At 43.3% G+C, this 16,486-nt stretch overlaps 1 protein-coding gene across 5 annotated transcripts in view; it reads right to left on the bottom strand.

Moving 5' to 3' along the window:
- myo16 (myosin XVI) overlaps positions 1-16,486 on the bottom strand; it is an 83,374-nt gene that overhangs the window by 17,717 nt on the left and 49,171 nt on the right. For all 5 annotated transcript variants that reach the window (XR_009131638.2, XM_058081784.2, XM_058081783.2 and 2 more), the window contains 9 exons: positions 16,144-16,216; positions 12,974-13,126; positions 11,696-11,896; positions 10,382-10,457; positions 8,072-8,262; positions 7,021-7,101; positions 5,704-5,909; positions 473-575; positions 28-124 (listed from right to left, as the gene is read on the bottom strand). Coding sequence is in view for 4 of the 5 variants with exons in the window: in XM_058081784.2 (XP_057937767.2) it covers positions 28-124; positions 473-575; positions 5,704-5,909; positions 7,021-7,101; positions 8,072-8,262; positions 10,382-10,457; positions 11,696-11,896; positions 12,974-13,126; positions 16,144-16,216 (1,181 nt within the window). In the remaining variant the exon portion in view is untranslated. The remainder of the gene's footprint in view (positions 1-27; positions 125-472; positions 576-5,703; positions 5,910-7,020; positions 7,102-8,071; positions 8,263-10,381; positions 10,458-11,695; positions 11,897-12,973; positions 13,127-16,143; positions 16,217-16,486) is intronic.

Raw genomic sequence — 16,486 nt, 5'->3', positions numbered from 1 at the left:
ACATCCACGGGTCCTGTCCTCCATTACCTTTCTGGCAGGTGATGATCTTTTTACGGAGCTGGTAGCAGCGGTCGTTGAGCTGGTCGGCCTGCCAGTATCTGAGGAACACTTTGCTGGTGCCCACCTACGTGCAGACACAAACGAGGATGACGGGAGTGCGGTGACAGACGAGCGTGTGAAGGAGTGTGCGCGGCTGCAGCCCATGTGACCCTCGGAGGTCAGCGGCTCAGACACAACAGCAGTCTGGCAGACGGGGCCGACAAGGGGCGGCTGGAGGGGGCGGGGTCTATGGTGATGCGTGTGTGTGAGATGAATGTTGATGATGCAGGACAGCTGGAACGTGCTGCCAAAGATTCCAAGGAATGCTCCACAAACAAGACGGAGGGTGTGTGGGTGTTTGCGGGGGGGTCTCTGAGGGGATGGAGTTATTTGGTCTTTTGTTATGGACGGGAGAGACAAAAAAGACGCACACCTGCCATCCCTGGAGTTTGGTCTGCTGCAGCACGGAGCGGCACGTCTCCTCCGCCGATAGCGTCTTCTTGCCTGCCAGCGTTGGGACGACAAGATCTTTGTATCTGAGAAGACACGTCACAGACGCTTAGGACAAGAACTTGTAGAAGAAGGCTTTATTGGGGGCTCCTTTTCTTCTGGGCACACAATAGGTTCAAAGGTCAGGAGGGGTCAGAGAGCAGCAAAAACAGCATCTGTTCCTGCCGGGGTGACCCGGGGCGACTATGGCGATACGTGACGTGTAGGAACACAACAACATGACAAGCAAAGATACTTTTCATAACATTCTAGAACATCACCCCAAAGGAATGCAGACCCATAAATCAGGAAGCGTTCCGACGTTTCTACTCCATCCAGTCGGCATCAAGATAAAAACCTGCTGAGTGTTGACCTTGTCACCTTTGACCCCGTGGAAAGACCCCTACAGTCACCAATGGCCCACTGGGGTTACAATCTGTTCTACACAATCTGTTCCTTCCATTTTCCATATGATATTGACATAATCAATAAAAATAAACTGAATTGTACATGAAACTTCTATGCTAGGACTACGTTATGCTAGCCATAGCATTTCAGTTTGTGGAATCAAACTATGGAATGGATTGAGTAAGGAAATCAAACAATGCACAACGATGAGCCAATTCAAGAAACAATACAAGCAGTTGATGTTTGCTAAATACAAGGATGAAGAGTCTTGAACCAGTCATGATGTGCTATATATATCACTATATTGACACGCACTATGGTACCCATTATGGCATTGGATGCTCATATCACCCAGTACTTTGCTACGGACAAATTAAAACATTTTAAATTTAAAATTTAATTTTTACATTTAAAAAAAAAAACATTTAAAAAATTAAACTAATTAAACTATATTAGGAAAGCAGGAAGTGAACAAATGTAACAGTTAGTGATTGTAAAAGTACCAGATGGAGGGGTAGGATTTAATAAGCTTTGCTTCTTCCTACTCCTTTTACCATTACCATTACCAAATGTTTTATGTAACATGTAACGGTATAGGGCTGCACGGTGGACGAGTGGTTAGAGCACGATTCCACCCTCGGCCATCTCTGTGTGGAGTTTGCATGTTCTCCCCGTGCATGCGTGGCTTTTCTCCGGGTACTCCGGTTTCCTCCCACATTCCAAAAACATGCTAGGTTAATTAGCCACTCCAAATTGTCCATAGGTATGAATGTGAGTGTGAATGGTTGTTTGTCTATATGTGCCCTGGGATTGGCTGGCCACCAGTCCAGGGTGGACCCCGCCTCTCGCCCCAAGACAGCTGGGATAGGCTCCAGCATACCCATGTGACCCTAATGAGGATAAGCGATATGGAAAATGGATGGGATGGAATTCATAGTCTGGGGCTGCATGAATGCTGCATGAATGCTGCATGAATGCTGCACCGGGGAGCTGCGGTTCCTCGTGAATTCCAATATGTATTAAGACATTCTGGAGCACAAACTGATAAGGAGCTCAAATAAGACCTGAACCCAAACAAGCACCCGCGGGGGCATCCAGGAAGGAAGTGCAAGGCATGAGCACCCACCAGGATTCAACACCAACCCGTGCAGCTCTGGTGAATTCCATGCCCAAGAGGGTGAAGGCAGTGGCAGATAACCATGGTAACATGATCCCTTGTGGCGTACCCACTGGTGTTGCCAGCCAGTACTGACCGTGTGTGGACAGGAAATGCATGGAATCCCACTGCTGCCTCCATGCGTACACCAGTGTAAAAGTACTGGGATGTACTGGAAGACTTTATTGGTGTAAAGGTTTAAAGTTCTTTGCAGCTACGATGGCCTCCACTCCTGTAGGAAGACTTCAGTGTTGACTTGTGGGATTTGTGGCCATCGGTGAGGTCATAGGACGCTGATATTTACTGACTCAGCATCTCTCTTCCAGTTCATCGCAGGCTTGAGGTTCCAAGTGCGACTTACTGGTCATGCTGGAGGAGAAAAGGCCTTCCTGAATCATCCAGGAGGCGTCTAGTCAGTGCTGACTATGTCATCAAATGATCACCAAAGGAGCGTCTCTGGAGACTTGCGTGCTCGTGTGCGTGTCATCCAATGAATGTTTGTTCTCCGCTTTATTGGAAGCCGCGGTGATGATGTCACACATCAAAAATAACAAACAGATGCCAATCACTCGTGTTGTCAGTTGTGGTGAAGCCAGCGAAGGTGAGGTGCTTGCTTGGTTTGGGCCTGAACTCTCGCTCACCCTCTCTGTATGGAAATACAAGTCCAGCAGACCCCCCCCACCCCCCCAGCCATAAAATACAAAGGAACTATGTAAACCCGTGACCCCCTCGATATGGATTACAAAACTGTCGATGGATCCCCCCCGCCTCCGCCCCGCTTTTACATGACCCACGGGGGCTTTTAGTCGAGTCCAAGTGGCAGAATCCACCCTTTGGTAAGAGGCAGCGCAGTACCAACACTGTCACCCAGGGGGCAACATGTCTTATTTATTGATTTAAGTTTTACTTAAGTATTAGGGAACTAATAAATAATAATTTGCCATGTATTAATAATAATAATAATAATAGACAGTGGTGATAAAGTGTAACATGCTGTTATGACAAAAAATCCTTGAAAAGTCCCAATGTCAGAGTATTACAAGGAAAAATGTAATGATATGCATTGCAATATTATAATTTCATGTTCATATAAGAAAAAAGGTCATAATGTTACTAGAATGAAGTCATCATATTACCAAAAAGAAGTCGCACAAAGATTATTTTATGTACGTAATATTATGATAAAGTTGTAATGTGAAGAAAAATTCAATTAAAAAATCCCAACCCAGGAGATAAAAATGATTTGAAAAGTGAAAATGTGAAATAAAAACTTCGGGTACTACGATGTGATGAGAATACTGATGACATATTTTAGAAAAAAGTCCTAACGGTCAAAGAAAAAAGTCCTTGGTGTTCATAAAGCAGCCGAAGCAAGCAGGTCCCTCGTGTCACGACCCACTCACTGTGTGATAGAGATGTCTGTGAAGTGAGTGGGGAAGAAATGCAGACGCCCACACGCACACACACGCGCACACACACACAGAAACTATGACGATATTTATCTTCACACAACTGGCAGAAAATAAATGTGTCCCCAAAACAGAGAGCAGCATAAAAGGCAAATAAAAGCAATGGTAGAATAGATTTCCCCATAAATCTCCTGTTGCCGGGACACTAATGCAATTCCCTTAATACGGCCTCCAGGACTTTAAGGAAGTGGCACGGTCCCAGTGTGTGTGTGTGTGTGTGTGAACAAGAATAGAGCGAAACGCAACCTTAACGGCTGACTTATTGGCTGCCGGTCGAGAATCTCGCCTCACGAGATTCTGCAGATTACTCAACTGCAGAGAGTACCACCGAGTCAACGGCAGGACAATGGCTCCCGGTTCTGGTTTCTATTTTGTTAGCATGCTAACAAAAAAAACTGTGTATTAACAATACAAAAAGGTAGCTAACCGGAAAATGTACACAAACGCAGGAAAAAAACTTGTGGGAAATGTTCTAAAACCAAGCTAACCCGGGCGTACGCTAACCAAGGTTCCATTTAAAAAGTGTCTTAGGTTGCATTGGAGTACAAGTCTGACATCACTGCTGTTACAGTTGGGTAGTGGAAACTCTTTTTTGTGAGAGGAGTGAGGTCATGTGATCAGCTTTGTCCTCCTTTATAATGTGTCAGGAATGTTCATGTTAAGCCTTGTTACCTTCTAAACCAGACAATAACAAGCGGATGAGAGCGAGACACACACAGAACGCTGGAAGCCAGAAAGGAAGAATGCTAGATTGTTCTCACTATTTGCAAAAACACGGAGAGGTATTTGGATGAAGTGTATGAGCGACGTGGAGTGAGAGTAAAATAGTCGGAGAATCACATCATCCTCTCTGCTTCCCGGCAAAACACGAGGGAACAAAAAGGAGTTTGGCACAGCAGCCGGAGCGGGAAGAACAAGTTGTGAAAAGTAGCAGTGCGGTTAAGAAAAGAGGTGGAGAACGGAGGACGAGGAGGACGAGGAGGACGAGGAGGACGAGGAGACCTTGGAGCTTGAATCTCTGGTTAAGGTGTGCGTGTCAGGCTGACATGAAGAAACGCCATAAAGGCGTTCATTAGCTGCAGTGGACTCCCATCATTCTCTTAAAGTCAACCTATTTAAGGTCATTCTGTGCTCCTAACAACAACAAGGGTTGCGCTGACTTTTGGCTGCTGGAGATGACATTGTTACATCGTTTGTGCAAAACAAATCTCAGGCTAATCTAGCTTTCTTTTCATGTAAACAGTCGAGTTGTTTAGTTAGCCACATCGCAAGGAGGACCGCCTGTTACTTCGAGGCTGTTACTTCTCAAATTTGAAAGCCGCTACAGTGAAACCTTGGTTAGCGCACGCCTCGGTTAACATGTTTTTCGGTTAACGTCAAACATTTTGTCTCAGTTTGCATACAGTATGGTGTGGAAGTAAAGGCAGACGTATGTATTTGTATGTTCATATCACCTCGTACTTTGGTACTTGACAAAAAAATTTAAATAAAATAAAATAAAATAAAATAAAATAAAATAAAATAAAATAAAATAAAATAAAATAAAATAAAATAAAATAAAATAAAATAAAATAAAATAAGAAAGCAGGAAGTGAACAAATGTAACAGTTAGTGATTGTAAAAGTACCAGATGGAGGGGTAGGATTTAATAAGCTTTGCTTCTTCCTACTCCTTTTGGACATGTGGAACTGGGAACTGATTATGGGATGCACTCAATTGGAATCTGATGCATGTTCAAATGAAATTAAACCATTACCATTACCATTACCATTACCATTACCATTACCATTACCATTACCATTACAATTCATTCATTTTCTACTGCTTATCCTCACGAGGGTTGCGAGGGTGCTGGAGCCTATCCCGGTGGCCAGCCAATCACAGGGCACATCTAGACAAACAACCATTGACACCCACATTCATACTGTCCCAAATGAGTGGCCTACATGCTAACCACTTGTCCACCGTGCGGCCATGGGCTAAATCTGTCCAGTAAATCAGGACTCATATAAATTCACAAAGACTTATGGTATTGTAATTTCATGTCAATCCCAGTACGGTGGATGAGTGGTGAGTCCTGCCGCCACGCAGCAAGCAGGTTTCACATATTGAAGTGTCCCACTGTCACTCGCACACACTGACCTGCTGATGAAGCCAGGAAAGGACAGGCGTACGGGATATCCATACCGGATGGTGCGCACCATGTCGAGCACTCCGACGTGCCGCAGCTGGACGGACACGTGGGAGCCGTCGAAGGCATCGGGTTGGCCGCCGGCGTTGGGACGCACGCACTCCACAAAGTGGGCCGTGGAAGCCTGCAGCTTACCGATCACTTCCGACAGAGAGTTCTGTGTAGAGTAAAAGACGAGTCATAAGGCGGCATGGACTGGGACGCTTGGAGTTTTAGTATTGATGTTTGCTGCTTGGCGATTATTATGCTATTATTAGCCAGAAGTATGCTTACATTAGCAAATTTGACACATTCATGGACTAAATTTAAAATAAAAGTGGCTCAAAGATTTGTCGTATTATGAGAAAAAGTTTCAATTTGGGATGTCCGATAATTATTGGTACAGACAATTATCGGGATCAGATTTTTTCCTGATATTATAAAAATGCTGTGTACAACACGTATGTGTTCATTCCACCACAGGAGATATGTCACGGCACACATATCCGTATCGGCTGATATCTGTATCAGAAATTGAGAGTTGGAAAATATTGGTTAAAATACATTTTTTATAATAAAAAAAAGTTATTTTTGTTGGAATTTGTAATGTTGAGAAATGGAGATACATATTAATAAATATCAATTGTTTTTTATTTGACATTATTGTAAATGATGGTCGTTGCGGTGTGTGCATTGTCCCGTACATAAACCATGCTGCGCCTCTCCTTCAAAAGTCAAGCTCTCGCTCTGCATCTCTTACGATAACCCCCCCCCCCCCCCCCCCCCCCAAACAACGAGCGTCATCGCCGGCCCTCAGGTGGCTGAATATGCGTCCACTGTTAGGATTGGCAGGAAGATGGCTGACGTCACAGAGCGCTTGTTGTCCATTGTTCATTCATTCATGAGGACGGCTTCAAGCATGGTACAGCCCGATTCTTCCACCTAACCTACTCTCTCCACTCCCCCCCACCCCCCTTCCCGACGGACCACGCGCCCACAAGGCACCGTGATTGTGCAACACACTGGCCTCATTCAAAGCACAGGCCCTCCTTCTTTCAGACGCATTCTGCAGACTTGCATCACATTCAAATGATTGTGGTTATTTCCTTAGCAAGTCTCAAAGGCCGTGTGTCCTGGCATTGATTGGCCGGCCGCTGGTCCGGTGGGTACCCCACCTCCCACCCGGCATACCCCCGTGACCGAGAAAATGAGTGACTATACCAGCCGTAGAATAAAAGCCCGTCAGAACCAAAACGTGCATGAGCGCCACGGTGAGGAACATCCGTTACCCTCAGCTGGGCCGCCACGGTGATGGGCCCGCATCGTTCTAGTCGCTGGAGGAAGGAGCTGGAGCCTTTCTTCTTTAACATCTGACAATAAGAAGAAGATGACGAAGACAAATCAGTACCAACTCTCCAGCGCACTTTAAAGACAATCTGCTGCTTCTTCATCATTTCCATTGCACACTGGAATGGAGGGGGTGTCACATGACAACCAACTCATGACATGAGTCCATACTCATACCCATACTCAACTTCATATTCATTTTATGAAAAGTACAATGACAAAATATGACTTTTGTCATATTTCTTATTTAACCAAATGATAAAACAATGCAGGTGCATTTTCAAATGTTTATTGTCCCACAAATTGACACTAAATGATATTACCTTCTCATTTTTGGACAGCACTGTAAAGTTGTGGATTTTTAATGTTAATTTTAATTTTAATTTTAATTTTAATTTTAATTTTAATTTTAATTTTAATTTTAATTTTAATTTTAATTTTAATTTTAATTTTAATTTTAATTTTAATTTTAATTTCATGAGAATAAAATGATAACATCGGGAGAACTTGTGCTACAAAAGTAGGTTACATAAGCAGGAATTGTCTTGAGGGAAAGCAACTGAATGCACCACTTGATTTGTTCAAAGAAAGATGACTTTTGTTATGTTCAAATGCTATGGGACATTTTGGCCCACTTCGGGACTGTGTGTTGTGTGTTTTGCACACATGGTTGTCAGGTTTCTTTGTCAGTACACACAAATCCACAATCCACTGGCCAGAGGTTTATAAATAGCCTGTGGGGGGGAAGTAGTTGAAATGAGATGTCTAAAAATATGATCCTTGTGTTTCCATTGATTGGCGTCGCCGCCTTCCACTCCATCCAGCTTATGACAGGTCATGTGACCTACAGTAACTCCTGCAACTCATCAATTCAGAGATCAACAAACTAAACAGGCCGTGTCATTTGTGGTGATGGTGGGATATTTTTTTTCTGGGGTCCCGTGCACCCGAATGGACTCACCCACCCAATGCACGTGACCCCCCCTGCTATACCTTGTTGAGGTCATGGTACCCTCGGTGTGGTTGGGGAGCAATATTGACAGCGCCGGCTGGTGGCGCCCCGTGCAGAAGCAAAGCAGTTTTGGACCCCCTCAGCCCGACCCGACCTTGAGCCGACGGTACCAGAGACCCAGTCTGTGTTAGCTTGGATCGGAAGAGCTGCTGCAGTAACACGCTGTCGCTCGCTGCAAGGGAAACAGGAAAGAAAAAGGGGTGAAAACATGCAAGAGGATTGGTGGAAATGAAGGGGTGGATGGGTGAGGAATCTTCAGTAAAGGGGACTGAGAGGAAAGGGAGGACCTCATGTTAACAATTAGGGGGCACAAGGCCTGGGTCAGAAATACTGCAATTGGAAAATGTAAATGTGGGATTAGTTGAACTGGAAAACACCCTGGTCCAACTCAAAGATACACACCAATGGTTCTGTCCAACTGTAAGAGACATACGTATAGTCTTCAAAGATATCCTGAAAAACATGTTAGTCTGACTGAAAAAGATGTGGAAACAGTTGAGTCTGACAGAAAAATACCCTGAAACTTCTTTATCCGACTGGTGGAAATGTCTTAGTCTGACTGAAAGAGAAATTAAAACATTTTAAGATGACTGGAACTCAAACTGAAGGATACAGTCCGACTGAAAAATACCAGAAGCACCGTCTGACTGAAAGATCCACAAAAACCACTTTGTCCGACTGACAAATGCAGAAAAACATCTTTGGACAACCGGAAGTCCACCTGAAAGATACAGTCTGACTGAAACCTACCAGAAACACCTTGTCTGACTGAGAGATCCACAAAAACACCTTAGTCCAGTTGACAAAAACACAGAAACCTTTTAGTCTGACTGAGAGATCCACAAAAACACCTTAGTCCAGTTGACAAAAACACAGAAACCTTTTAGTCTGACAGAGAGATCCACAAAAACACCTTAGTCCAGTTGACAAAAACACAGAAACCTTTTAGTCTGACAGAGAGATCCACAAAAACACCTCAGTCCAGTTGACAAAAACAAAGAAACACCTTAGTCTGACAGAGAGATCCACAAAAACACCTTAGTCCAGTTGACAAACACACAGAAACCTTTTAGTCTGACAGAGAGATCCACAAAAACACCTTAGTCCAGTTGACAAACACACAGAAACCTTTTAGTCTGACAGAGAGATCCACAAAAACACCTTAGTCCAGTTGACAAACACACAGAAACACCTTAGTCTGACAGAGAGATCCACAAAAACACCTCAGTTCAGTTGACAAAAACAAAGAAACACCTTAGTCTGACAGAGAGATCCACAAAAACACCTTAGTCCAGTTGACAAAAACACAGAAACCTTTTAGTCTGACTGAGAGATCCACAAAAACACCTTAGTCCAGTTGACAAAAACACAGAAACCTTTTAGTCTGACTGAAAGAGACACAAAAACACCTTAGTCCAGTTGACAAAAACACAGAAACCTTTTAGTCTGACAGAGAGATCCACAAAAACACCTTAGTCCAGTTGACAAACACACAGAAACCTTTTAGTCTGACTGAAAGAGACACAAAAACACCTTAGTCCAGTTGACAAACACACAGAAACACCTTAGTCTGACAGAGAGATCCACAAAAACACCTTAGTCCAGTTGACAAACACACAGAAACATCGTAGTCTGCATGAATAATACCCACAAGCACCTTTTGTCCTAGATAATGCACAAAGACGCGTTAGTGCGAAACACAGAAACATTGTTGTCTGGCTAAGAAACAGGTGTCTTCATGTAGCTGGCCTGTCTGGGTTGACTGATATTTTATTGGACGTCCCCAGATATGACATGATTAACACCAACCTAAGCATCAGTTTGGCCCAAAACGTCACTAATGAAATCCAGCCCGTACCGATGACCGCCAACTCTGCATTGTGTTAACGCTGTCTGTTTGTGATTGGAAGGCAACCACTCCTGCTTGGCGAGGACGGAGGTACGCGGGGGACAAGGGCCAAGTGTGAACGAAGACCCGAGCCTTTAGAAGATTAGCAACATCATGGAAATTGAAGCAATTAGGCTGCTGGACAGCTAGCCGGCCTGGCAGTCGCACAACGACCGGTCTGTGTCGTCGGAGCCGCGACACCTCACATCTGGCGCTTCCGTCGGCAATGTACGCACACAGACGCTGCTGTCTGCGGCGTACGCCGCGACAACAACCAACACAAGCAGACGCACTCAGACAGAGAGTGTTTTGGAGCGCTGTTGGTTTAGACACGAGTGGATCTTTGTGATCAAGTATGCGCTGACGCAACAATGTGCTCGTATGCTGCTCACTGAGTACTCACACTTCATGGTAAACAAGATGTTCTGAGGAAGGGAGTCCTTGTTTTTTAGGAGCGATCCACTCAGGTCGTAAGCAATCTGTAAAACACAAAACAACACACGCAATTGCTATTATCATTGGCTTTAATAACGGCACAACACCGCGTTCTGTGTTCTCTCCATTTCAAAATACGTTGCCATGAAGAATTTAGCTGATGGATGGATGTGACATTTTCACCCAAAAAACAGATTGAAATGTGATTAAACTGCCGTTCCTATTCACTTCCTTTAGAAATGGACAAATGGAACACATTATGATTTTAGGAGGTGCAGCCTCTTCATTATGTCCATATAAAGACTTACTGGGTTAATGGGACTCACACACACACAAAAACTTGCTTTCAGATGCACGACATAAAAGCAGCACAAAAGCACCGTATGCCACCTTATCTAAAATGAAATATATCATAGCTGCAATTCACATTCAAATACTGCAGAAGGCTAAAAATAAGCAATTAGCTCAAAATGTCATCCAATACTTCTCTACAAGAGAGGAGAAATATGATCTCAGGGAAGAAGTACATTTGAAACACTTCTATGCTAGGACTACGTTATGCTAGCCATAGCATTTCAGTATGTGGAATCAAACTATGGAATGGATTGAGTAAGGAAATCAAACAATGCACAACGATGAGCCAATTCAAGAAACAATACAAGCAGTTGATGTTTGCTAAATACAAGGATGAAGAGTCTTGAACCAGTCATGATGTGCTATATATATCACTATATTGACACGCTCTATGGTACCCATTATGGCATTGGATGCTCATATCACCCAGTACTTTGCTACGTGATTAAAAAAAAACAAAACTATATTGTGGAAAGCAGGAAGTGAACAAATGTAACAGTTAGTGATTGTAAAAGTACCAGATGGAGGGGTAGGATTTAATAAGCTTTGCTTCTTCCTACTCCTTTTGGACATGTGGAACTGGGAACTGATTATGGGATGCACTCAATTGGAATCTGATGCATGTTCAAATGAAATTAAACCATTACCATTACCATTACCATTACCATTACCATTACCATTACCATTAGCATTAGCATTAGCATTAGCATTAGCATTAGCATTAGCATTACATTATTTAATACATGCTACAAGTCATTGTACAGTTGTTTATACACCATACCAAAGCTAATGAAATAATAACATCATTTATATTAGATACAAATACACATCACATGTAAGTCATCAGAAGAGCTTTTCCCTTCAAAGACATGCTACCAGACTACCAGACGTGTTTTATTTTTCTATCCATGCTGTACTTTTGTCTCACCTGTCCAGTGTAGTGGAGGACAGTAAAGGTAGGGCCTTGATCCTTGGGACGGGGGTTTCCGTTGCCATCCTTGGTGGTGAAGGCGAGGCCGTGAGCGGGGTTGGAATCGAGCTGTGCAGACAGCCTCTTGTACAGGTTCTGCTCCGTCGGTCGCAGACTCTGGCTCTCCTCATCCAGCACGCTCAGCAGTCCCTGGGGTTTCTGGAGACACGGCCGTTGTTCTTTTATTCCAAATGTTTCTAGTTTTCAAGCCATTGTGTAGCATCCTAAAGGTAGCTAAAGCATCCGCAGGTAACAGATGGTCTTACAGCAACGCTAGGAGATTATTAGCTGTCATACAAGTATAAAGACAAATACAATTACAATAAAGTAAAATGGCTGACCCTTTAATGAGCCTGACGGAAAAAGGAAAGAAGGAACAGGAAGGCGTTTACTAAGCAATACCGCCACCTAGTGGCCTCCATTGTTGGAATGACAATACCGATCCCAATATATGACGCATTGTCTTATATTCCAGGCTAAGTCTGAAAGAGAGGGTCGACTTGTACTGCGAGACTTATACATGCTAACCAAGTGGCGCTAGTTGGACCTCTCCCCAAGTCAGAGCTTTTCTTCCTGTCATTCTCACACACCTGGATATTGAAAACCTAATTTCAAGAACAAAATATGAAAAAAACGTTGTCTTTCATTTATGATTTCACTTTAGAAAAAGGGGTTGTCGTAATTTAGGGTTGTCTTTTACGGAAATCAGGCAGCAGGTACGTTCAAACCTGGCTCAAATACTCAAATGAAATAAAACCATTACCATTACCATTACCATTACCATTACCATTACCATTACCATTACCATGTACCGAGCAGCCAGACAGAAAAAGTGATCCTGATCTTTGGTTCTCATCACCCTGACATTCCAGGAGCGGTGGCATCCCAAAAAAACACAAAAATGCCAAAGAAAAAGCAAAACAAACAAACAATTTTGTCAAAGTGTTGTGATGATGTCACACATGATGTCCATTTGCCTCCAAAGTTTGGTTGACCTCCCACTTGGATGACTTTTGGGCTACTTTTATAAAAGTACATTAAACATGAAGCCAAAGCTCAACTTCACTTGCGTGCTCGGGTCATCGCACCTTTCACACAGAAAGAAGCCTTAGCCTGTGAAATGATGACATTTTCCCCAACACTTGTTTCCCCTTCCCAAAGCGCCAGGTGGCCCGACGGTGTCGCATCAGCAAACTGGCCCGGGCCGGTAGAAACCAGTCATTTACAGTAGAGTACCTGGAGAAAGAAGTCCAGAGCAGCTGGCTGGTTGCTGGGGGACGGCGGGGTCTCCATGGCGATGCCCTCCTGCAGACACTCCGCCTGCTCCTGCTGGAATAGCACCTCTGAGACGTAGCGCCTCAGCCGCTCGTTGGTCATGTTGATGCACAGCTGGAGAACGTATACAATGTACACTTGAGAACTTAAGACCAGACACAACGGGTACAATGAGCGGGTACAATGAACGGGTCATGAACGAACGGGTCAAAGGAACTACATCTTTTTGGTCAACGGAATTTAGTCCGTTCAGTTGCAAATGCTTTTTTTTGGGTGGAGAGTAAGTTCACGGCTCCTTTTGCAGTTTTGCTATTTGTGTGCTTATCCCACGCCTCGCTCTGTGGGTGGGTGGGGTTAGCTGATTGAAAGACCCAGACCGACAGATCGACCGACACTGTCGGTGCTCTTGTTCATCGGGAAATGTTAAAAAATGTATATTGTAAGCTACATGCTAGCCCTAGCTAGAGCGTCCCACGTGTGGACAGTGATGGATGAAGCAGTACGGGATTCAAAGTCAAAATAAAAGGTACACAACAGCAAACGATGTGATTGGCGAAGAACAAGAGAGGGACAGGAAGTGCACGTCTACGGCGAGAGTGCATGTGATCACGCTCTTGTTTTCCTTTCATCAATGTTTGTCTCCTCACGCTCGTCTGCTCACTAAAGGCTTCAGCCCAGCAGGTGCTTGATTGACTTAGCTCGTTAGTAAAGTGCTGAGCAGGTACCACTCACGACACACGCACACGCACACGCACACGCACACGCACACGCACACGCACACGCACACGCAGCATTCATTAACAAGCACTAATGGCCCTGATCAAGCTGTGTGTGTGCAGCATGTTACTCTCATGTTACTCTCGTGTTACTCTCGTGTTACTCTCGTGTTACTCTCGTGTTACTCTCGTGTTACTATCGTGTTACTCTCGTGTTACTCTCCGTGTGTACAAACATGTCAAGAGCGTCAGGATTTGTTTGCCACTGACATGCTCTAAGATCTAAGAGGAGGATTTAGGGAGGGGGGGGTGGCTGCACGGCGGACAAGTGGTTAGCGCGCAGACCACACAGCTAGGAGACCCAGGTTCAATTCCACCCTCGGCCATCTCTGTGTGGAGTTTGCATGTTCTCCCCGTGCATGCGTGGGTTTTGTCCGGGTACTCCGGTTTCCTCCCACATTCCAAAAACATGCTAGGTTAATTAGCCACTCCAAATTGTCCATAGGTATGAATGTGAGTGTGAATGGTTGTTTGTCTATATGTGCCCTGTGATTGGCTGGCCACCAGTCCAGGGTGGACCCCGCCTCTCGCCCCAAGACAGCTGGGATAGGCTCCAGCCCCCTAGGTGACCCTCGTGAGGCTAAGCGGTAGAAAATGAATGAATGTTTTCCAGTAAATGAAAATACTGAAATAATGCCATCTACTCCCTCCTCCAATTCCTTTTCCCTTTTTTTAACGTAGCTTTTTTCTTTTTTTACAGCAAATCCTGACTCAAATAGTAAAAGTCAAGACAACATGCAGAGGATGCATGAGGACACCAGTCCCTCAAAGCCACCCCCCCATCCAAAGCCAATGCTGTAGACCTGTACAGATCTTCCAATGCAGCAGTGTGTTGACAGTGCATGCTAAAATGAGCACCTGGCATGTTTACAGCACCAATGATAGAAGAGCACATACTGTACTCTTTGTACAAATTACACACACCTCATGGAAAGAAACAATGAGAGCGCACTCAAGTACACGCAAACACAAAGTCAAAGCAGACACAGACATGGCAGGAATAGTTCGTTAGCACACAGAAGATGATGAAACCTCAGGGGCTTTGTTACGCCGCCATTCTTTGCAGTTGGCATGTGTGCTCAGTTTGCACATGGATTTTACATAAATACATTTAAAAAACAAATATTATATTATTATATAATTATTATTATATGATATTATTATTATTACATTATATATATATTTATATCTATTATTTTTCTATTTAATTACTATTTATTTAAGTTTGTTTAATTTTCATTGTTATCATTATTATTCTTTTTTATATAATAATTGTGTTATATAATAATAACAACAATTATTATTCTTATTATTATATATGAAATATTAATATTTAATACATTTTTACTAATTTAATAATACATGTATAAAATTGTATTTTAAACAGGACAACACATAATAAAATAATAATATAATAATATAAATAAATAATAATTATTATTAAAATAGTATGCTATATATGAGTATACATATGCATAAAAAGGCATATATTTATGTGACGTGTATACATCTTTTTGGTTTTTAGTGCAAGAGGTTCAAAGAGGTGATGATGCGACTCCACAATAGAAGCGACCATGTCGGGTGCAGTTTTAAGTGCATTTTATAGGCGCTCGGCATGCATCTTTCCCTTCCAAATAGACCGAAATAGATGCTCTGCAGCAACCAGGAAGTGAAAAGGCAGCTGGCCGTGCATCGGGAAGGAGGTTCAGCATTGAAAAGGACATTTGAATGCATGCACAGTTCAGAGAAAAGTAAATAGTTCATGGTGTCACGATGCGGGAGCCTCCGTGACAGTTCATTTAGTTTCCTTTCATGCCTTACTTCCTGGTTCATGCCCTTATTTTGTATTCATACATGGTGTCATACACCATTCATACATGGGGTTATGTTTGTAAAAAAAATACTCAAATTTCTGCTTCTCACGTGGACATTCTCACGTCACTGCTTATTTCAAAGGAACTTATCCATCAATTTAATCCATTTGATCCATCAATAATGGAATGTATTGACAATTGTGTAATAACATGAGGTTATATTCATATATAAATACTGTACTGTAATGTGTATATACGTTTTTGTTGACAGTCACAAGGAGCCGTAACGACAATGTGGCCTGATGAGAGCGAGTCCACACTCCTGCACTATGGCCTGGATCAGTACATCGTACTTATTCACACGTTCATCTGTGCCATTAAGAGTCAAAAACCACCACCCACACACACACACACACAAACACACACAAACACACACACACACACAACATGGCGACAATTGTCAAGGTCAACCCCAGCCTTGCCATTAATTGAGTGCAATTACAGCCAATCAAATGTTGATTTACAAGAGAGTAAGTCTGACCTGTTCAAAGGAATTCCTGTGAAACTCTTCAAAACCAAAGATATCCAGGATTGCAATTTCTAAGCAAGAGTCACTGAAAGAAATGAGAATACAGAAGACAAGAAAAATGTCAGGATGGCATACATTGGCATTTGTATCAAAAATATAGATTAGCATTCAGCGTGTGCTCGTTCATTCGGCACAATTGGCATTTTGTTCCCTTACTGTACCAAAAATGAACCAAACTGTGACCCCCCATGAACCTCCTCAATGTGAAATATTGAAAAGCAGCACGGTTGACAAATGTGCCACATTCTTTGCATGGTATATAAACACGACAAAAGCTAGCGGAGATAAAGCTCCC

The sequence above is a fragment of the Doryrhamphus excisus genome, linkage group LG12, assembly GCF_037039965.1.
Source record: "Doryrhamphus excisus strain RoL-2023G ecotype Guam linkage group LG12, RoL_Dexc_Guam_v1.1, whole genome shotgun sequence".
NCBI lineage: Eukaryota > Metazoa > Chordata > Actinopteri > Syngnathiformes > Syngnathidae > Doryrhamphus > Doryrhamphus excisus.
Note: the sequence above shows the minus strand (reverse complement) of the source record. Positions and strands in the feature narration are given on the sequence as shown.